General features: G+C 48.9%; 9 protein-coding genes across 9 annotated transcripts; 4 read left to right on the top strand and 5 right to left on the bottom strand.

The window, feature by feature from the left end:
* Positions 1–25: 25 nt before the first annotated feature.
* Positions 26–625, top strand: FOIG_07530 (uncharacterized protein; the record flags this gene model as incomplete). The annotated part of the gene is made up of 1 exon (XM_031207105.1): positions 26–625. One exon carries the CDS (start codon positions 26–28, stop codon positions 497–499), a length of 474 nt encoding a protein of 157 aa, XP_031062638.1. The 3' UTR covers positions 500–625.
* A 268-nt stretch (positions 626–893) lies between these two features.
* Positions 894–2,044, bottom strand: FOIG_07531 (uncharacterized protein; the record flags this gene model as incomplete). The annotated part of the gene is made up of 2 exons (XM_031207106.1): positions 894–1,108; positions 1,161–2,044. 2 exons carry the CDS (start codon positions 2,042–2,044, stop codon positions 997–999), a joined length of 996 nt encoding a protein of 331 aa, XP_031062639.1. The 3' UTR covers positions 894–996.
* Positions 2,045–2,321: 277 nt separating this feature from the next.
* FOIG_07532 (uncharacterized protein) lies at positions 2,322–5,305 on the top strand. Its single transcript, XM_031207107.1, has 6 exons — positions 2,322–2,375; positions 2,433–2,490; positions 2,542–3,128; positions 3,186–3,217; positions 3,268–4,602; positions 4,656–5,305. The coding sequence occupies exons 1-6, from the start codon at positions 2,363–2,365 to the stop codon at positions 4,752–4,754; spliced, it is 2,124 nt and encodes a 707-aa protein (XP_031062640.1). The 5' UTR covers positions 2,322–2,362; the 3' UTR covers positions 4,755–5,305.
* Positions 5,306–5,634: 329 nt separating this feature from the next.
* Positions 5,635–9,363, top strand: FOIG_07533 (uncharacterized protein). The gene is made up of 3 exons (XM_031207108.1): positions 5,635–5,661; positions 5,719–5,973; positions 6,021–9,363. Exons 2-3 carry the CDS (start codon positions 5,877–5,879, stop codon positions 9,161–9,163), a joined length of 3,240 nt encoding a protein of 1,079 aa, XP_031062641.1. The 5' UTR covers positions 5,635–5,661; positions 5,719–5,876; the 3' UTR covers positions 9,164–9,363.
* FOIG_07534 (uncharacterized protein) lies at positions 9,255–11,061 on the bottom strand. The gene has a single exon (XM_031207109.1). The coding sequence runs from the start codon at positions 11,010–11,012 to the stop codon at positions 9,450–9,452; it is 1,563 nt and encodes a 520-aa protein (XP_031062642.1). The 5' UTR covers positions 11,013–11,061; the 3' UTR covers positions 9,255–9,449.
* A 167-nt stretch (positions 11,062–11,228) lies between these two features.
* FOIG_07535 (uncharacterized protein) lies at positions 11,229–13,650 on the top strand. Its single transcript, XM_031207110.1, has 6 exons — positions 11,229–11,289; positions 11,342–11,727; positions 11,776–12,438; positions 12,485–13,034; positions 13,085–13,146; positions 13,197–13,650. The coding sequence occupies exons 1-6, from the start codon at positions 11,239–11,241 to the stop codon at positions 13,597–13,599; spliced, it is 2,115 nt and encodes a 704-aa protein (XP_031062643.1). The 5' UTR covers positions 11,229–11,238; the 3' UTR covers positions 13,600–13,650.
* On the bottom strand, positions 13,566–15,419 carry FOIG_07536 (uncharacterized protein; the record flags this gene model as incomplete). Its single annotated transcript, XM_031207111.1, has 5 exons — positions 13,566–13,987; positions 14,038–14,280; positions 14,332–14,893; positions 14,941–15,138; positions 15,185–15,419. The coding sequence occupies 5 exons, from the start codon at positions 15,417–15,419 to the stop codon at positions 13,681–13,683; spliced, it is 1,545 nt and encodes a 514-aa protein (XP_031062644.1). The 3' UTR covers positions 13,566–13,680.
* Positions 15,420–16,003: 584 nt separating this feature from the next.
* FOIG_07537 (uncharacterized protein) lies at positions 16,004–19,053 on the bottom strand (the record flags this gene model as incomplete). The annotated part of the gene is made up of 2 exons (XM_031207112.1): positions 16,004–18,538; positions 18,586–19,053. 2 exons carry the CDS (start codon positions 19,051–19,053, stop codon positions 16,004–16,006), a joined length of 3,003 nt encoding a protein of 1,000 aa, XP_031062645.1.
* Positions 19,054–19,494: 441 nt separating this feature from the next.
* FOIG_07538 (uncharacterized protein) lies at positions 19,495–20,950 on the bottom strand (the record flags this gene model as incomplete). Its single annotated transcript, XM_031207113.1, has 6 exons — positions 19,495–20,037; positions 20,099–20,262; positions 20,314–20,450; positions 20,502–20,710; positions 20,762–20,834; positions 20,883–20,950. 6 exons carry the CDS (start codon positions 20,948–20,950, stop codon positions 19,495–19,497), a joined length of 1,194 nt encoding a protein of 397 aa, XP_031062646.1.
* Between the last annotated feature and the right edge of the window lie 203 nt (positions 20,951–21,153).

Raw genomic sequence — 21,153 nt, forward strand, 5'->3', positions numbered from 1 at the left:
TACAAGACCATAATGCTGGCAGCAAATGCCACTACCTGGCTTAGCCCCTCAATGCGCCCGAAACTGTTGTGGAGTGGTTCAAGCACGCTTGGGAGAAGATCAAGAATGGGCCAACAAGACAGCCAATTGGTTCGTTGGAGCCTGGAACACGGTCAAGTCGTGGTTTGGCGCCAGGGATCTTGTTAATTCATCACACTCTGATTGGTACCGTGTTGGCTGGGGTCTCGGCAATGACGGATCGAAGGCAACTTCTGAATGGGTCGCTAGGGACTTCCATATCACCCCATATCGCTTGTACAAGCAGCAGGTCACTTTCCCTTACACCTTTGAACTTGGTATTCGCGTTTCTAGCATGAAACCTGCGCGTACGTACGAGTTTGCTACTACGGAACCAGGCATCTATACTCAGACGGCGCTGTGGAATGCAGACTGGTCGGTTGGTTTCAATGATCCATCTGATGAGCCCAGAGTAGTTGAAATCCGTACCCAGAACGGCTGATGGGCTACCCAGAGGGCTCGCCTGGGATGTTCGGATTCAGTCATTACGGGTCGTTTACACAGAGCAAAGAACCCACTACCAGGCATGTAGTGGCAGAGTGCAATCAGGAATGGCATTGCGGTCCAGAACAATAATGAAGGTGAGGAGGAGGAGCAATTATTGCAGGTAGAGTGTCGAGGGTTTAACCGTGGAGCTTGCCACTCGCTCAAGTAGTTTGAGAGCTTCCCATAGCCTTTCTTTCATAGATAAAACCACAGAGTCGCTCGCTATCTATTCTCTCTCATGGAACATAACGAGGGTGAGGATTATGTTGGCTCTATATCAATAGTGATTTCACTTGAATTAAATGAGCAAGCATGGTGCAATGAAAAAAACCTAAGTGTTGATATTCTATTCTAACTTAAATAACCGAAAACAACCTCGATACCTATCATTACATTATTAAAAAGGAAAAGACCAGTAAGCGAAATTAGCACTATCCGATAACCCGCACGACTCTATGTGTTCTTAGAAACTCCTGGGGCGATGATTTCCAGCTTGTCTACCAGCTCTTCATACAACGCAATCTGGATCTTTGCGCCAGTCTTGTTCGTGACATGGCAAGCAGGACTAATAGCATATTAGCTTCAAGGAACTCGTTCCCGTATGAATAGCTACTTACTCGCGAACTTGACAGTTATTAATATATTGTCCGTTGCTTTCCTGACCAGCGAGAACTCCAGCGACAAGCGCACGACTGCCCATTTCTGTTGACCGAGCCATAAAATCTGGTGGCGTAGACTCTTGCTTCTCGCGGAGAAGACCAGACTTGCAGTAGCTTGGGTTCGGAGCATTGATAATGACACTTGACTTCTCGGAGGCGCTGAGACGAGCTGCGATCTCACGGGTGATGTAAAGAACGATGAGTTTGCTGACGTAGTATCGAGATTCCATGATGGACTTTTCAGGATTGTTGAGTCGTGAGAAGATCTTGCCGGCTTTCTCATCGGGGATCAGCTCTTTGATGGGGGCCCAGTAATGCGTTGCCGAGTTGGGAATGACGAATTTGCCAGGGTATGAAGACTTCTGAAGTTTTGGGAGAAGAAGAAAGAAGAGAAGAAAAGTCGAGATGACGTTGACTGTGATGGTCCTCTCATTGTCCTCAGCCATCGAGAACTCGTCAGATGTTGCAAGGCCAGCATTGGCTAGGACGACATCAATGGTGGGCAGCTTGGCAATCGCCTGAGCAGAAAATGACTTGACAGATTCGTAGCTCGCCATGTCAAGATGCCAAACCTCAATGGACTCTGGAGATCGCTTCGTCAACTGGAGGAGCTCCTTTCGAGCCTTTTCGCCCTTGTCAACGCTACGAACAGCCATGATGAGTTTACCGACTCCAAGGCGGAGAAGATGTTGGCTGGCTTCGAAGCCAAGGCCTGTGTTGGAGCCGGTGACGATCATGATTTTGTCGGACAAGTCATCTTTTGTTTCGGGATATGGGAGATTGATGAAGAGGTTGGATAGGATGGTACCGCTGATACCGTAGAGACTTGAGGCGATCGACATGGTTGCTGTGAATGTAGACAGGGAACTCAAGTTAGAAATAAGATCTAAGTAAGTTATCGAGATTGTTTTATTGATGTGAGTGATTGATTGTGATGATACGAGAGAATGTTGAACAGCCGTCGTCGTTCTTATATATCGTATATGGAGTCCGAAAACCCCATGACTGAAGTGGATTTAATATCTCCGCTTATACCAGCAGCCAATGAAAATAGCGCGGGGTCATTAAATCCGCCCCGTCTCCGATCTCCGTCAGCATTTGCTTATCTCCCTTGATCCAGCTACATCTCGCTTCAACAAGCATTAAAACTGGTACAAATCATGATTGGAGCAGGTAAGCTCGCACCAAAGACGAGAATTTGACCTCATAACAGACCCTGATATGCTCCAGGCAAGGTTGAGAAGCGGAACCGACCGCCAAAGTCCTGCGAGCCGTGTCGGACACGAAAGTGAGTCTCAGCGCTGGTAAGTGGAATAAATGATGGCGCTGACTTGGCTAGGTTGAAGTGTAATAGGAGTCTACCTTGCGACTCATGCATCAAAAGGAACAAGCAAACGCTCTGCCACTATGCTTCCAACGCTGACAGACACGATAAGCGCGGCGAGAAGAATGAATCTGTTGCTGATCGGCTCAAGAACCTGGAGAGTCTGATTGCTACGGTGGCTCAGGAGAGCCAGAAGAAAGATTCATTGTCTGCGCTTTCTCTCAATGAGAACTCACTTCAAAAGGAATATCAAATACCGAGTCCAAGAAATGCTCAGCCTTCTCAAAACTTCAGATCAGAGGCTGTCGCTCACAACGACGACAACATCGCCAGCGGCCTCGTGGGCCAAGTCGACTCGAGCCACTGGTCGTCTATCCTCGAGAACATCAGAGCCATTCGTGATGAGTTACCTGCCGCTAGCCCGCAGACCTCGACTCTCAGTTCAGTTACCCTGAATAATGAGGTGTCTACGAGTGAGGCAGACTTTGACATGGGATCTCCCGACGGCCTGTCAATTGAGCATATCTTATCAGCCTTGCCGCCACGACACGTTTGTGATACACTGGTATCTGTATTCTTCCTGTCGCACTACGCCATGATGCGTAAGCTAGTCTGAAGTTTGATGTACTATTTGGTTGAAGCTGACAGTGGAATGATAGCTATCCTGCATCCGAAAAAGTTCCAACAAGAGGCAAGCTTTTTGCGAAACATCTGACTGAAGCCTGACTAACATTGCCTCAGTATGAATCGTTCTGGGACTCGCCATCAGAAGCCTCCCCGGTGTGGATCGCACTACTCCTAGCTCTTCTCAGTCTATCAGCAGGCGTCTACGAAATCTCAGGAATGGCCCGCTCCTCTCGAATTCCAATCCCCTCCAGCAAAACTCTCTCCAAGAAAACTCAAGAATGCCTCCTCTTGAGCAACTACACTGCTGCCACTGAACACGCCGTCGAAGCTTTTCTCCTACTTCTCGTCGGATGCTGGCTTCGCGCCAAGGTTTCAGACACCAATCTCTGGTTCCTCATGGGTAAGGTAGTGCAACTTGCGATCTGCAAAGGTTACCATCGAGATTCGACAAAGGTACCAGGCTCCAGGATTTCTCCGTTCGACGGGGAGATGAGGAGACGAGTCTGGGTCTGTTTGTACCAGCTTGATTCTCTAATGTCGTTCCAGATGGGTCTGCCAAGCATGATACCATCGGACTTTTGCGATACAGAGTTGCCGAGGAACTTGAACCAATCGGACTTTTACCCTGGTATCGCGGAACTGCCTCCGTCTAGACCTCTTTCTGAGAATACGACTATCTCTTATGCCATCGTAAAAGCTTCTGTAATGGCAATGTTCAAGAAAGTGGTCAGACATACACGGTCACTTACGCCACCGTCGTACGAAGAGACAGTTGCACTGGACGCTGAAGTCCGGGCAGCCTACGACAAAATATCCGATAGCTTCAAGTACAAACCACTCACTAGCTTCATCGTTGACGAGGTCAGTATCATAATGAGCAGAACTACCATAGAGCTGCTGCACCTCAAGAGCATTATCGTTCTTCACCGTCAATACTTGACAGATCGACAAGACGGTCGCTTTGCGTTCTCCAGAAAGGCCTCTCTTGATGCAGCGGAAAGACTACTTGAGAGACAGGCTGAGATACACCAGATTACTCTACCAGGTGGCTTGTTGCATGATAAGAAGTGGATGATCACGTCCTTGACACTAAGTGACTTTACTCTAGCTGCTATGGTTATCTGCTTGGATCTAACCATAAGTATACGAAATGGTACGAGAATGAGTGCCTATCTCGAGGATGTCGAGTTACGCAAATATCTGGTGATTGTCGAAAGGGCCCATGAAATATGGTCCAGTTCGTCAGAAACGTCTGAGGGACGAATAGTTTCTCATGCCCTAGACTCAACTATACGGCGAGTCAACGAGTTTATCAACACGTCATCAACCGCAATGGCTGCTCAGAGCTGGCCGGCTTCTGCGACGACAAACACAGAAACACCAGACTATCTGACGCACAATTTCGCGGATCAGATGGCAGACTTCGACATGATTGACAGCATAGACTGGGTAAGGCTTGGAAGTCATATTCCGCACATCATGCATATTAACAGTTTCTGTAGAGCCTTCTCGATAATCAGATCCAAGATCCTAGCAGTATACAAGACTTCGCTCTAGACATGTGGCTTATGGACACGGCTGGGCCTTTGGAATCTCTGTGATGATTGGTGTCAGATGGTTTCTCCGAGAAGTGGCGTTGCTGAAGGATTCGTGACTGAGATTCGAGGCACGCGTAACGGATATTGTGGCTTGCGGCTGAAGACCAGAGGGCATAACTCGAAGAACGGACGGCCCGAGGCCCTCCCTTCTCAGCCGTTCACTTGTTTCAGATTATCGAGAGGCCAAATCGAATGCCACTTTGGACAATCCGTGGCATGGTATGGTCGACCTACCGAGTAATTTCGCCACCATACAACGGAGTCGAGGCGCCAGATAGGTATTCATCCAGGGCAATGCATTGATTAGGGCTTCTTACTGGCTCAACGTTGGAGCTATATATGCATGTCTCAGAATCATGGAAGATAGTCATCCAAATTCGTCAAATGTGGCTGACATGGTTGAAGCTGAGCTGCTACTCCGGCTGGCTGAACGCGTGCCAGCCAAGGTCAGGGAGTCAAGGCGCGATTAACGAGAATTTAATTCGGAAATTCAATAATGAACTTGAGAGGGCCAATTCATGATGGCTTCAAGTTTCGTTCTTGCTGTTAATTCCATGGTACTATTGAAGTTTAATTGAATGAACCGCCATCAGATCTTCTCAAACCAACCCAGGGGATGAGCCTCGAAACAGATTTATCTGGAGTACGGGCACTCAGTTCCCCATACTCAATCACGGCACGGCGCGTCTCTCAATTTTAGCCACATACCTTAACTCCCTCGTGGCGAGCTGACCTTCAGCCTGGCGTTGAATCACATATTGAGACATGGCCCAATTCTAGAGCCAGTAGTCTGTTTCGTGGCGTTGTGGCTTACCCGAGCAACAGCTGAAAATAAGGGTCTCGGCTCAACCCAATTTCAGGATAGCCAGTTCATGTGATGAAGCCTCAAGAGTGTGATATGCAATTCGAGGTGAGATATCGGAGACTATTGAGGTGATATGGCTGACGAGGTGGAAATGAACTCCAGGGCGTCACATTCTGGGCTTCGTATTGTCTCACCGTCCAGCTCCCCCCAAACCACTAGTTCATGAGGAACACCCTGCCTCAGCATGGCGATCAAGGTCTGGAGCGCATCTGTAGCGTGAAGACAGATAAGCCCCTTCATCACTAGATATATGGTCCACGATGGTCCTCGCTTCAATGCCATCCTCGAAGGCAGTGCTCATGTTTGCAGATATCTTCTTCGGCCGCGAAACAGACAACATGCTCAGCCAAGCCAAACGTACGTCTTCCTCCCTTCATATCCCTTTCTCCCACTGACCTCTCTAGTCCACCAGCTGGAGTCAGCTCCATCAAACGTCAAGTCCAACTGGCTCACCACCGTTCAAACGCGCCCTATCCGCTCCGGCTCCGTTTCATCAGACGACGAGCCCGCCGAGAGTATAATCCACCACCACGACACCGAAAGCATCGTCGCGCCCGCTCGGTCTTCAGTTTTTGAGTACGGCACCGGCACGACAACTGTTCTCTCCCACCGCGACTTCTCCAGCGCAACGACGCGCCATGCATCCCAAGCCATGTCTATAATCTCCAAGCGAGACTTTTCTTTCTCTTCTTCCTCTTATGCAAGCGAGTTGTACGACACGCAAGCTATCTGGAAACACGGAGCAGATTACGAAGGGTTCTCATTCGAGCTTGACTCGCATATGCAGAGGGCTGTCGACAGATATGCCCGCGTCTGCGGTAAATCTCTCGACTTTGCACGCTCCGTCACATCAAAAGAGTTTCTCGCCATGGTCACCAACGAGAGATTGCGATACATGCCGGAGAAGGGAAGTCGTCTTGACAAAACGCTCAAGAAAGCTGAGGCCTTTGCGAAAAAGTTTGACAAGATCATGACGGCGATCAAGATGATTGAGGTATCGACTTATGATAGCTCTGCGCTTGTTCTTTCATCGTGTAAGACCCTTCTTGGGTTTGCTGGGAAGTATTCTTTTGCTGTTGAGCGTTTCTTTACGGTTCTTGATGATGCGATGGCAACTATTGTTAAGATGGTGGAGAAGTTGGAGGCGAGCCATGCTTCGCATAGGGTTACTTCTATCTTCCAGTCTTCCCTCGCTATGATTGTTGACATTGTTGTTGACATCACTGCATCTTTCGGCACCAATCGCTCAGGTGGAAGTGAGAAGACTATCGTGGCCCAATTCGAGTCTCGCTTTGAGATCATCATTCTCAGGCTTACGCAGCTCAAGGCGGAGTTTCACATGTGTCATCTCAACCACTGGCTCGAATGTCACGGGTCCGTTGACTCGCTCCTCATTATCCTTCGTGGCTTCGGCGACTTTGGTCTTGACTCCTGTCCCCCAGCCTACATCTCCATCCTCATGAAAGTCTGCCTTTCTCTTCACAAGTCACACAGCGAACACTCCGAGACTCTCACTTGGTTCCGCTTCCTCTGGAACTCAATTGAGAAGCATCGTCATAACCACGAGATCATCAGCTCTGAGCAGTGGTTCGAGGTGTATCAGGAGTATCTCATAATTCTTGGTGTTCATGAGCAACATACTGAGCGCCTTCATCTGGCTGAGAGCTTTAGAGCTGTCATCCTTGCGGACTTTGGTGCTACTCATGCGTACTACATCCGCGCGAGCATTGAGTTCGCCAAGATCCTTGAGATTGACACGGTTCGATACGTCGAAGCTGTTTCTATCTACGAGGAGCTGTGTCAATTCGACATTCACTGCTGTGACGAAGGCGACTCTATCATCGCTCTTCTCGAGATTGCCAAGTATCGCCTGTCAGTTCTCTTTGAGAGTCACTGCGATCTTGGCCATCGCGCCGAAACCCTCCTCATCGACTCATTCGTCTCGCTCAAGTGGGAACTCTCCTACTCCCACGAGAAGGTCTTGGTAGCACTTACCCGCATCGTTGACTATCATCGCAAGCAGAAGCGCCGCGAGAGTATCTCTGTTGCCATCAAGGTCATTGAGGAGTACATCGTCGGCCTTCTCGTCGAAGAGCGCAATGAGATTGTCCTCTTCGACATTGCTCGCAGCTTGGCCAAAATGTATCGTGAGTTATCTTCCGTCGAGTTTGGTATCAAGTTCATCCAAACTCTCAAGGAAGAGGTCCTCATGGGTGAGAAGAGTAAAGTCGAGGGCTTCTGCGGTTTCGGTCACGAGGATCGTCTTGCGCATCTTGATCGACGTTGTTTCATCTTCATCCACGCCTTTGAGCAACTTCTCTGCGGCTATGAACGCGAGAACATGCTCGACATCATCATTCGTGATGTCTACACTGAGACCTGTCTCTACGAAGCATGGTCCGTATCCGTCAGGACCTCAAGCCGTCCTATCCACATGCGTCTCGCAGCTGGTGCCCGTCTCATCGCCTTCCTTGAACTCAAGGGTCGACAGACTGAGGTGCGAAAGCTCCGTACAGATATGTGGGAGATGTTCAAGGGCTTCTGCTCAACATCCGTATCTTCTGAGTCTCTCTGGCAGCTTTTTGAGTTGACTCTTTCCAATGTTAACAAGAAGATTGTGCATATTGACATTCTTGAGCGTTTGGTTGAAGTTAGTCTTCAGGTCTACAAGGCTAAGGACTTCAAGGTTTCGCTTCAGCTGTTGAAGTGGTCGCAAGTTTACTTCCGGCAACTCACTAAGACCAAGCACTCTCATGTTGTCAAACTCGCATTCAAGATCTCAGAGTCGTTCTCGCGTCGTCACACTCATGATCACGATCACGTTATTCTTGAGCTCCAGCAAATCTCATCGGAGATCCTGGTCGAAGTTCTCAAGGTAGGTCGTCTTGACATCGACTTTGGTACCATTCCTTTTGATCAATTGAACGTCATCATTCGTCTTCTTGGTGAGAGGAAGAACTTCTCCATGCTTGAACGTATCCTTCAGTACCTCTGGGATACACGCATGAGCCGTAACTGGTCCGGAGCTGCGACCGTTGCTACTGGTCGTCGACTCTGCGAGGTCAAGTTCGCTGCCGGTCATCAATCAGCAGCCATGTCTCTCATCGAGAGCATCTGCTACAACCTTCGCGACGTCTATGGCTCTCTTCACCACCTCACAGTCGACTGTGAGACTCTCCGCGCAAGCTTTCACAACACATGCGGGAATCACAAGGCAGCACGCGACATCCACGTTCATCTCCTTGAGCAAATTGGCAACATGGACAGCGATGCCATTTCAGGCCGTGATGATCTTGCCGAGTTGGTCACGGACCAGGCTAAGAGGCTGAAGTGGGCTCATCATAGCCACCAAAGCAAGGCTGGTGAGGACGACAAGGATGAGTCGTTTTACCTCTCGATTCTTCGAAATGCGCAGAGCTCGGTCAGTGGACATCATAGAGTCGAGTCAGCGTCTTTCGGTGATGCTCTTAAGTTGGATGGGGAGAAGATGGAGACCAAGTGGAAGCATCCTGAGAACTGGAGCTTGCCTGTTCGTGAGGTTCTATAAATGCTATTTGAGGTTTACCGGATGGGGCGCAGGGGGTTTCTTTGCACACACGTGTAGCAGTCAATCATTGATCTTTCTTTTGTATTTGGTCTTTTGTATTCTTATCATTGATGTGTAAGCTCGTTACTATTTTATTGGTACTCTATTGTCTATTCACGCCGCTCATCATGGGCCTTTTTGAATCAAGTCACTGTCGATCGAGTTTAATGTTTCTGCAAACGTCTATATTCTCCTGAATCCTCCTTTATAATGTATGTAACACCTGATCTGTCTAGCTTGAATTGGCTCAATCACTCTTGACCTGCTTCAGCCTCTCCTCCATCTGCTCCCTCGGACTCTTCAGCTTAACCTCCGGGAATCTCGGATCCTTCGTCCAAGGCATAACATCAGCTCCCTCCAACAACCACTTCAACGTAGCCTTCTCATATTTATCCGCTAACTCCTTATGTTCCGGATCTTGGGCTAGGTTATGAAGCTCATGAGGATCGTTGTGTCGATGATACAGCTCAGCTGGTTCATAAAGTCGGTACACATAGGTCCAGTTTTCGTCTCGCAATGAAATAGCTTTTCCAACTAAAGTCGTGTCCTCGTGTTGAAGTCCGGCTTTGAGATCGTAAGGGTATGGTGCTTGTTCGAGAATGGGCTCTTCCGATGTCAGAAAACCACCTTCAGAGAAAGAGTACTGTTTGTGTGTTTTGGCATCGCCGCAGAGAAGGGGAATCCATGAGAGTCCGTTGTGAGCGAATGACTCTCCGATTCCAGATGTCTCCAGCATCGTCGGTACCAAGTCCACCATTTCCGTCATGGCATGGATCCTCCTTCCCTTTGGCAGTCCCGCGCCGCCAATAATAAGAGGTTCGTGAACCAGTGTCTCTGAAAGACCTGAAGGCCACTTCTCAATGAGTCCATGATCACCAAGATATTCTCCATGGTCAGTGAAGAACATGGTAACAGTGTCCTTCCAAATACCAAGCTCATCGACCTTTGAGAGCACTCGACCGAACTGATCATCCAGACGTGTGATCATACCATAGTATGTCGCCTTGATCTCCCTCCAAATCTCATCCGTGGCGCGATGTGTACCATACTTCTCCCGAATTGACTTCATATACCGCGGTTCATATCCCGTCTTCTTGTCGACCGTCGCTTCAACACTGGAGACTTTGGAGCGATCATACATAGAAAAGTACGGCTCTTCAACCTGGAAAGGGCAGTGAGGAAAGATGAGAGGCATGAAAAGTACCCATGGCTTATCCGTAGGAGGACAATCCAACCACGTCAAAGCAGATCTCACCACAGCTTCATCATAGTCCAAAGCTTTATCCGCATCCCTCAATCCACGATAAAACAATCGTCCCCAAATACTCTCATCCACCTCTCGTCCACCACCAGCAAACTTTGGCGTAAACTCTGGTGTTTCAAGGAACCCGTATTCACTAAGACTCAGCTCCGTGACAGTCGGTGCAAAAGTGTCGCCTCGTGGTGCAAGGCATGCAACATGATATCCCGACTCCTTCAGACTCCGAAAGATATTTGGTTCCCATGGCTTGATAAGGTTCTCGAGACTTCGATGACCACTGACGTGAGGGTACGTTCCAGTGAACATGCTACATCTCGATTGCGAACACACAGAAGCCTGCGTGAAACAATTGGTGAAAAGACTCCCTCTTGCAGCGAATGCATCGATATTCGGCGTCTTGATCTCAGAATGGGGGCCAGTTGTACAGCCGAGAGAGTCATATCTCAACTGATCAGGCATAAAAATAATGTAATTCGGCCTGTCTCCTCCATTTTTGGAATCAACCTTCAAAGGCAGTGGTTTCGGAGGAAGACGATGAGATTGTGACATTGTGAATTGCTATGATCAAGAGATTCAACATTCGGTGCTGAGTTTGTAGTCGTAGTTATCTAGTCATGAGCTAGCACCCTCGCCTATCTTAGCTTCGGATCTCGTTCTCCGGATCTCGCCCCCTCGTCATTCAACCTCGGCCTGACGTGCTTGAAACCCAGCTATGTAAAGATCTAAACAACCCCACTCCTCACTCAAACCAAGGAACTCGTTCGGATCTCGTACAATGGAAAGATCAGCCCCGCAACTCGCGTGTAAACAATGTCGCAGGAGAAAGGTTCGTGCTCTTGTTACAGTTTGCGGGGTTCTCCACTAATCTAGGTCATCAGGTTAAATGCGATCGACGAATCACAGGATGTATACGCTGTGAGCGGTTGGAATTGACGTGTAGTTATGTCGCGAGTGATACTATTGAAATGTCGGATGGTCATGGGGATGACTTGACGCAGGCGGGTATCAAGAGGCGGAGAATCCTGAGGGCTTGTGCGGCTTGTCGGAGTGCTAAATCAAAGTGTTCGGGGACATGTCCTTGTAACCGATGTCAGTCACAAGGGCAGGATTGTGTATTCGGTGGTGAACCGGGGAGTTCTAGTGTCGATATTGGCATGGAAGTACAGACTTCGCCGGCGAGTACGTCCCAGTCACACTATGGATCAGTACCCAGTCAGGCATCACCAATGGACATCTCTGCCGGTGTAGCTGGCGATGCGCAGCGGTATGTTCCGTTTCCGCAGACCTCTTCCTCTCGCTAACATTCAGGAAGGGTCTTTGAACTTGAGAGTCGAGATACCATACGTCAATATCTGGATACATACTTTGACAAATCCGACATCGCCGACTGTGTCTTTCTTCATCGAGCTACAACGATCGCAGAATGGAGTCAGGGCAAGCTCGAAAAGACGTTATTAAAAGCCATCTGCGCTTCAGCACTCCGGCTCGCACCAACATATCACTCGGAGAGCTCACCGGCGCATAACTGGATAAAACAAGTTCAGCATGAGTTGGTCAATCACATGGGTGACATGTCAGTACCAAAGCTTCAGGCTCTAATGCTTGTGATCAAATTCCTCTTTTCCATGCGTTTCACTGGGGATGTCTGGGTTCTTCTTTCGATCGCATCGAGGGTCGCTTTCACCAAGAGGCTCAACTATGAACGTCCGGCCATTGATCCAGTCAGACAAGAGTGCCTTCGGCGATTGATGTGGTCCATATATGTTGTTGATAAAGTCTTCTCTGGTGGTATTGAGGACCTGACTGTTTGTCCGACGCAAAGGATGCATATCCGGTTACCGAGCAGTCACCATAACTTCCAACTTGGTTCAAGGTCAAAAGCGCCGTTTCTACGGAGTAAGAGCGAGAATGATACAGATTTGAACGTCTTGGCGTACTTGATGCGGCTGTATGACATTCGAGATAGAGTTTTGAGGTAAGACACCATATCATGCATGAAGGGTTTTGCTGACAGGGACAAGATATACCAGACAGGTTATCTTGAGTGGGACCAGCCCCTATCTTAGCCGAGGACAGCTACGCTCTCTTGATCTAGAACTGACATCATTCGAAGAGTCACTGCCAGATGAACTGCAACTCAACGAAAACAGGCTTATGATAATGTGTCATTCAGAGGAAGCACGCACATATACAACCCTCCATACCATTCTATTCAGTTCTCGCTGCGATCTTCACCGGTTTCTCATTCCTGGTATTCGGGAGGCCGTATCACCAGAAGCAGTGAACCAAACACCAAGAGAATTTATCGACTACTGCCAGCAACAATGTCTTCAGACTGCGTTGAGATATATAGACATGTGGTCCAAGGTCAGACAGATGGAGACGAGTAGTCGTGTCGGGACACCAACCTTTGCGGTAGTGACGTACCAGTTTGTCAAGATGGTAGATCATCTGGCTGCTCTACTGCCATTACACGGCGAGTCATCACTGTCGGTGATCAAGCAGAAGTTTATTGATATACTGCTTATCGTGTCGCGAAGTCGAGCTGAGGTCGGGTGGGTTGGAACATGCGTAAGTATTCGCCTCGTTCTTTAAGCGTCGAGAAGCTGACATGAGCGTAGATTACTGATATCGAGAATCTTATACCACGATTGGGCACGAGACACACATCGCCTGGCTCACCGTATGTTTCAACGATCATTACTCAAGTCTACCAGCTGACAAATACACCAGTAGCGCTTCGCCGGGGACTCTCCGCCTACAGGAGAAGTTGCATCGTCGTTCTAAGCATGCTTTTGCTCCGGACGATGAAGAGGAGGAAGATCCTGCTATCCGACCACCAGAGTCCAATACTGACGAAGAGATACCGGAGACGTCCCTTGAGTCCACGGTACTAGAGAACCCTAGTGGGCAAGACATTTGGTCTTTCCCACTTCAGGGTGATGAACAGGGTCTGACTGGGTCAACTGGGGACGGATCTCTGGGCTCATTCTCATCAATGGGATATCCACTCATCAATTATGACTCGATCAATTCGACTAACATGGTGTTCGGAGACCAAGAACTCGGTTTCCCATTGGATCCCTTTGACCTCCAGATGAATGCTTACACTGATGCCAATGCACCTCAATATTAAGTAGCTAGTTGAAAAGTTCAATACATGATACCAAGATCTCCGAACATCGTCCCCCAGCTTCGATACATGTTCACTGATGACTTAGACTCGCTGTTCCGCTGTCACGGTATTATCTTTGCCATCAGAATGCACCTTGCCCAATCCATCTTCCTCCTGTGTAGCGCGCATCATCTCCGCCGCATCAACCTTTCCAAACTGTCGGATCGGAACACCTTGGTTGAACAGGAAATCGACTTGTTCCAGCGTTTTACCCTTGCACTCAGGAACACAGAAGTAAACAAACACAAGGGCAGTAGCCATGATGCCTCCAAAGATGAAGCCAACTTTGCTGTTCAAGCCAGCGTACTTGTCGTAGATGAGATATGGGATGCTGAAGTTGACAGTGAAGCTAGAAGAATCTGTTAGCACTGAATAGAGAGGAAGTGGGCGGTGGCTTACTTCATGATGACATTGGTGGTGAAACCAACTCGCGATGTGAGATCACGGAGCCGGAGAGCCGAGAGCTCAGTGGTGACGACGTAGACGAGCGGTGCCCACCCCATTCCGAAACCGGAGGCAAAGACAGCCATCATGCTGATCACGCCCTTCTTCCTCGAATCATCCACAGGAGATACGATACCAAGACCCCCCATCGTCATCATGGCAACAAACATGGTGATAGACGATGCCATCATGAGGACACTAGATATTGGTCAGCTTCAGTTGGCACTCCAAGGCAGGCAAATAACATACCGTCTACCAATGATATCCGTCCAAAGAAGGATGCAGGTAATTGAAATGATGCTGATGGCGGATGTGATCAGACTGAAGCCAAATGGATTGATGGTCCCAAGAGACTTGACGTAAATGGTACCATACTGCGACACAAACGCTTGGCCACCAGCCTGCTGATAAAAGTTGACGGCCATAACAATGAGAGTTCGCTTCAGGTTAATACCCCTCAGAAGCTCAAGGAATCGTCCCTGCTCAGTCTCCTGCTCCAAAGAGACCTTCAGCTCCGTGAACTCAGCGTCGATCTCTTCATCTGTAAAAGCTCCTTCGCGGATTTGTTGGAGACTCTTTCGCGCCTCTTCGACTCTATTTTTTCGAAGCAGCCATCGCGGCGACTCAGGAACGAACCAGATGCCTGCCACGACAATACTAGGCACGATGTAGAACATGCCGAGAGGGATTCGCCAGGCGCGGTTGTCGGGGAGAGAGCTTGTTCCGAAGCAGATGCTATTGATGACGAGGCCGCCGACCGCGAGGCTAAGTTGGTAGGAGCCGACCATGAAGCCACGAGCTTGAGCGGGAACTGTTATTGTTAGCGATGGAAGTGGCTGTATGTTGTGGTATGCGTACCGATTTCGGACTGAAAGGTTGGAACAACACCAAGCTCCATGCCGACGTAGACGTAATTGAGAATTCGAGCTGCCATGATCTGCTCACGATGGAAAGACGTGACAGCGATAGTCGCTGTACCAAGGGCATACACGCTCATAACGAACATGCACCATCGTCGACCCCATCGTGAAGAGATCCAAGTTCCAATAAGAACACCTGCACATCGTCAGCAAAGCACAGCCAAACCTCGCGCTGTACTCACCAGCAGCAAAACCGATATAGTTCAAACTGTTAAACAGCGAAAGCCACGACGGCTCAAGAATATACGTCCCCGTCTTCTCATTCCAAACGCCAAACTGCTTATCAAACGCATCCATCGCCTGCGTCGTCGCAAATGCCTGGTTGTCAAATCCATAATTAAACGTCGACACGGCGATGAGCACGCATGACAGCGCGAGTCGTCGATTGAAGAAGCGGAACTTTGTAAAGACGCCCATGATGGAGATATGCTTGTGATTCAAGTTGTCATGATGGCAGCTGGAGCGGCAGACTTATATGAAGAGTGGTTGACTTGACTAGAGATGTCGTGATGGTTGGGATTGTTTGACGAATTGGGGCGAATTTGATGGTAGATCCTTGTTGGAGCCACTGAAATTGTGGTTTACCCCAGAAATTTGGGCGTGAACTCCCCGAGGGACGACATCCGGGCTTGGATGATCCACATACGACATCCGAGGACGACATCCGAGACAACAAAGCGGCCAACCTTGGCGTCAAACCATTCACTAGTGGAATCGAAAACTCAAAGTTTTGGTCCAGAACTCAACCTTTGTCAAACCCCTTCACCCCTTGAGCTACCTCTAGAGCAAACCGAGCCTTCTCAAGGTTACTGTTAGCCGCTTTCGTGTCTGTATGGGAGCCCCAACTCTGATGGCTAAAGCTGCTCGCTGAGCTAAAGCTCGCTATACTTCTTGGGCTTCTAGGTCCATTTGCTGGTGCTGGAGAATTTGCGTATACCCTGCCATGACTATTTATCTGTCAGCTCTACTGACTTCCATCAAGAGACTCAATGCAGCATGACTCACTCGGGGGCCGGGGGTAACCCGTTCTTGGCGATTGCCTCAAGCCATTCAGTGGTTCTTTTTCGCGTACGCTTCTCTTGCTGTAGTGCTCGGAGTCGTTTCCAGATACCATCATCTCTCAATCTCGCGATGAGATTCTGTGTTTTCTGGGTGGGATTAAGATACAGCTCTGCAAGCTCGATATGTAGCATGACTTCTGTAATTGCATATACGAGTAGAGCTGGGTAGTCGTTGAGAACCTGCGATGTAGCAGCGGCAAGAGACTCACGTGAGACAGAACGTTTTACAGAGCCGGCGATGGATTCTGTATATGAGGACAAAGCTCCCCCAGCCAGCCAGTTTTCAACGACCTCAATAGACTGCCAGGGGCGCAATGCGTCCAAGCCTTCAAAGGCATGCCCAGACCCTCGTCCCTTCTGCTGAGCTTCTACCTTTGGAGGCTCTTCAGTTTCAAAGGGAGTCTCCGAGCATAATGAGGCACTGATTAGACTCGCCATGTTTACTCGTTGTCGAGCAACAACATATTCATCCAGCTCTGGCATAAACAAGTAGTCGAGGCAGGTATCCACAATAGTGCAATGGCAGTCCACAAGAGGGTTGACGCTCTCCAAGCGCAAGTTCCGGAATCCTCCTTTGTGTACGAAGAAATCGTAAACGGACTGGTGAATGACACGCACCACACGAGCTGATCCCTCCTCGTGGTCCAGAGATCCAGCGCCAGCGTTGATCGATGAAACTTCTCCGTTCTTCTCTGCGAGGATATCGTGCTGCTTGGTGCTGACTTCCAGTAAGCCTCTCGATAAGTATCTGATCTTCCTTTCCAGCTGATAGTCGTTCTCGGTGTGAGACGTTGATTTTCGCCACTCTGCGAGCGAGGCTGGTTTTGGAGACTGGATAAAAGCGAGTACGTGATGCCACTCGTCAAGACGTAAGGGTCTGTTTGCTGCGATGACCCATTGGAACATCCTTCCCGCCAACCGAAGATCCATGAATACAGTTGATGTCAACATCTTTTCGTACAGCTTCTCGAGCTCCACTGGCATTGCTTCAACCCGCCGTATGATCCCGAGTAAGCTGATACCCATATCATAATTTTCCAGGGCTTCATCCACCACCAAAACAACCCAGAGGAAAACCCCTGATGACAGCGTGTGGATCTTTTCCGTGAGTTCTTTCCTCCAGTGTCCTTCGTGTGCAGAGATTCGCGCATTCAGTCGCTGTTTGATGTAATTCAAGATGTCGGTCTGATTATAAATATCCAAAACGAGTTCTAGACAGCCAGTAACGGCGATGCTGGGAAAGTGTCTGCAAGACAAGCAGATTCTTGGGCCCCGGATGTCGAAAATCTGGAGTCCTAAACTCCAGAAGTCAACTTGGCGTCGCTGCATCTCTGTGCTCAATTCGTCAAGTGCATCCACGAAGATAAAGACCGGTTTACCTAACGATGCTAGGAAATCAAGCGTTTCAGAGAGCAAGGTTTCTAAAAGACTCTCGTCCCATTCTGCCGAAGCCAGTACGGTGTTCATGATAGCATCCTTAATGCTATAGATCAACATCTGTCTCTCAACGGTCGCCTGTGTTACCGGGCTGCATATCCTGCTCTGCAACAGAAGCTGGTAGAGCAACGATCGAAATATTCCAGTGGTGCAGCGCTGCATGTTCTCGCCGCCAGCGTCAATGAAGAAGCTGGCGCATATATGGTCTCTTCTTGCAAAATGTTGCATGCGTCGTACAGCCTCTTTCATCAAGGTTGACTTGCCTGCTCCTGGCTTTCCCTTGATGAAGAGCAGACGCTGCCTTTCATCAGTTGTAGTGGTCCAGAGACGGAATTTATGGTACTGGAATAGCCATTGCCCGGTATTCATAGCAGGGGCCAAGATAGAATCTTTGCGATTATTCATCCCATCGAAGCGCAGTGCTGCAAGAAAGTCGTCCAATTCTTTCTGCTCCAGGACATCCGGGGGACCATATCCAGAAAGTGACTTCTTGTTCTTGCCAGCTTGCATATTAAGAATTTGAGTCGCCTCCGCCGGAAACTGAATCCTAGAGTGAGCATTATCAATGGCGGTATAGAATGCCTTGATCTCCCCGGCAACTTTGATGTAGTTCGGGTCCTGATCGCTGCTGAAGCGACTCATCTCCTTATGGTTGGCTTGGAGAGTCTCTGCATGTTCCCTTGGATCCCCAATCAAGGAAGACTCATGAGGCACGACCTTGTTACCCAAAACACCCAGATCAATCCCAGTAAGACCAAAGCTTTCTTGGAACGTCTTCACCCGGAAGTCATACTGATACCAGAGTCTACAGAACGCTTCGTGGGCGCGTTCAAGGTCTGTTGTCTTGAGGCCCAGGGTGTCCAAGATTGTCGATGTCGTTTGGAACTTCAGACTGCTCAGCATTGATCTTGCCCATTCGCCGATGGCTGACAGTTCAGGACTCCCTCGATGGGGCGTGCCAAGGAAGACAACAGCCGCAGTTGACTCGATGATACCTTTCAGGGAGGGAGTACTGGAGGTTGATGATAAAGCTAGCATCTAGACAGGTCAACAAGTATAATCTTGGGGATGTAGGAAATACTCACCTCTTTCACCAGTATTCCACCAAGGCTGTGAGCAACAAATATCATAGGACGGTCTCGCACGTTTTCGCGCCCCAGCGAGAACAGAAAGTCCTTCCCATGGGAGAAAATACTGTTTGTGTTAGTCGGCCCAGAGGCAAACTTGGTTATCTTCGTATCATAACCAAATGTCAAAATTCGAGCCTTCTTGCAAGTTTGGGGGAGTAAATCAGCGGGCCAGAAAACAGAAAGATCACCGGTCTCTAGAGCTGTAACAGTGTTGCTTGTTGATTCGGTGAGACTGCTGTCTTGTCGGCTGTTGCTTGACGAGCCTTTCAAGAACGCCTTGAGACTTTGTCTAAGTTCGAGTCGTTTTGGAATGCTTGGCTGAGGCCCCTCCTTTTCGGGGTGCGCTGATGGTTTATCCGCATTTTCCTGAGTTTGCTTGCACCTCCAGGTTTTATACGGATGACCTTTCAGACCATGAACCATGATAATGCTTACCGCTCATTCAGTAATGCCGTCTGCATAGATGCGCACTTGTAACTTACTCAACTATAGGTGCATCGGTCTCTGGCTCGTATACGATACTGAGCCCAGTTGAGGGTATTGCCTCTAGAGAACATTTTTTCCTTGTCGAGGAGCTTCCTTGGGCATTCATGATCAACCAAGGGAACGATGATGAGATGCGGAGTAAGCGTTCTTGGACTGTGAGATGAGGCTGAGAGCTGAGGTCACGTGGGATATTCGTGTATTTTCAAGCATCTTGAAGAGATTCAATTGGATATTGAGGTCATCCAATCAAATTCAGCATGTCAACAACGACTTTGGTGGTGTTCGTGTGTAAGTAGAGAGCTCATTTTTCGATTAGTGGTTGTATTAGTTGTACTTGGGAAAGTTTATATATCTCTAGTTCGTCAGTCCATTGACCCATTATACTCCATGATAGACCTTGGTAACAACACCAAGCTCCATCTCATTCGCAGACTTGTCACCGTTCTCACTGCCCCCATGCGTATTTGCCTCCCCAAACTTAATCCTCTCTAATCCAGTCTGACCCGGCGGTGACGGTGATCGCTTATCGAGCGACGCCTCTTCAGTAGTGATGTTAACTATAACCTCATTCTTCTGATAAATCTTCAACGGAATATCCTTCCCGTTAATCTCCTCTTGACTCTCCGAAAAACTCATTCCAGGCTCGACAAACGTTGTCTTTTTGGGTCGCCGATCCATACTGCTGAGATTGCCGTATGCTGATCGGAATCGGGATGTTCCTTCACCGGTGCGTTGGTTGGAGGATTTGCCGTACTTGGCATGGAATGAACCGAGGCGGAAGACGCGTTGCAGGAGGGTCCATGTGAGAGGGAGGTTGGCAGCGATGACGGCGGTTGAGACTTCGCGGATGTACCAGTAGGACCATTCTGTGCCGTAGGGGTCGCCGAGACTGTAGATCTTGCTCATTGTTGCTGCAAGGATCTGAAGGCCAAGTCAGTTAGAGATCACAAGGACAAGATGAGATTGGTGGATGCGAACTTACAGTAAAGATACCAAGTGCAAAGACACCGCAAAGGATGATCTTTCTCTTGAGCGGTAGTTGAGATTGTAAAAAGACAGGCATGGGAAGGATGATGATCATGATGTCCGAAGAGATGTTGATGACGGCGTTGGTGATCATATGATTGGTTTCAGCTGAGCAGTTTACTGCGATTCGTTAGTCCAAGTCCCTTATCTTATCAACGGGTTGTTCCCTACAGTCATCAGGAGGAACCTGCCAGTAATGATTGAAAGGCCGACACCAGGCAGCAAACCACAAGATCTGCATGACAACGAATCCAACGACGACGTATCCTGCCACTAACTTGACCAAAAAGTTTTGCTTCAAACTCATTCTGAAAGTTGTTAGTCAATAGTGACTGCATTGGCGATGAGCGACCACTCACGTCAGTCGGCTGTACATGAACAGTAGACAGCCCTTGACGCCCCAGAGGGTAATCATCTGCATGTGTTCCGTGACGAGGACCAGTTTCGATCCATACTCTCGGAGCTTGATGTCTTCGGGGGTGAGTACGATGTGATCGTCGGGATTGATGAGGTTGGTGGGTGTTCGTGTGAGGACGCTGACGATTGCTAAGAGGGCAGTATACGTGATCTACCAATGTCAGCCAAGCCTTGGTCAAGCAGATAGAAGATGCAAACAAACCATTGTCACCGCCATGAGGTAATCATCTGCCAACATGCGCTTGAATGAACCAAGCAACATACGACGGGACGCCCTGTATGAAGTCAGCAACAATTCTCAACACGTCGGGTAAAGTACTCACATTCGCGCAAACACCACAATCACCGTCAAGGAGTACCACGCCCACATCTCCGCATCGAGGGACGGCATGGCTGCTGATGCCAATTCGAATGCCAAATCGTCAGTACTGAAGAGGGTCTTCACCCAGATCCAAAAAGCAAAACAGTCAAAATCCGGGGCATCGATACAAGAAAAAAGTAACAAAAAAAGAACGACAAGATCTGCAGCGCCAGTCAGGGGTGCAGAGCGTCAACAGTTAAAAGAACACATCAACAGTGATCCAGACCCAGACC

The sequence above is a fragment of the Fusarium odoratissimum genome (genome assembly GCF_000260195.1).
Source record: "Fusarium odoratissimum NRRL 54006 unplaced genomic scaffold supercont1.11, whole genome shotgun sequence".
In the NCBI taxonomy this organism is placed as follows: domain Eukaryota; kingdom Fungi; phylum Ascomycota; class Sordariomycetes; order Hypocreales; family Nectriaceae; genus Fusarium; species Fusarium odoratissimum.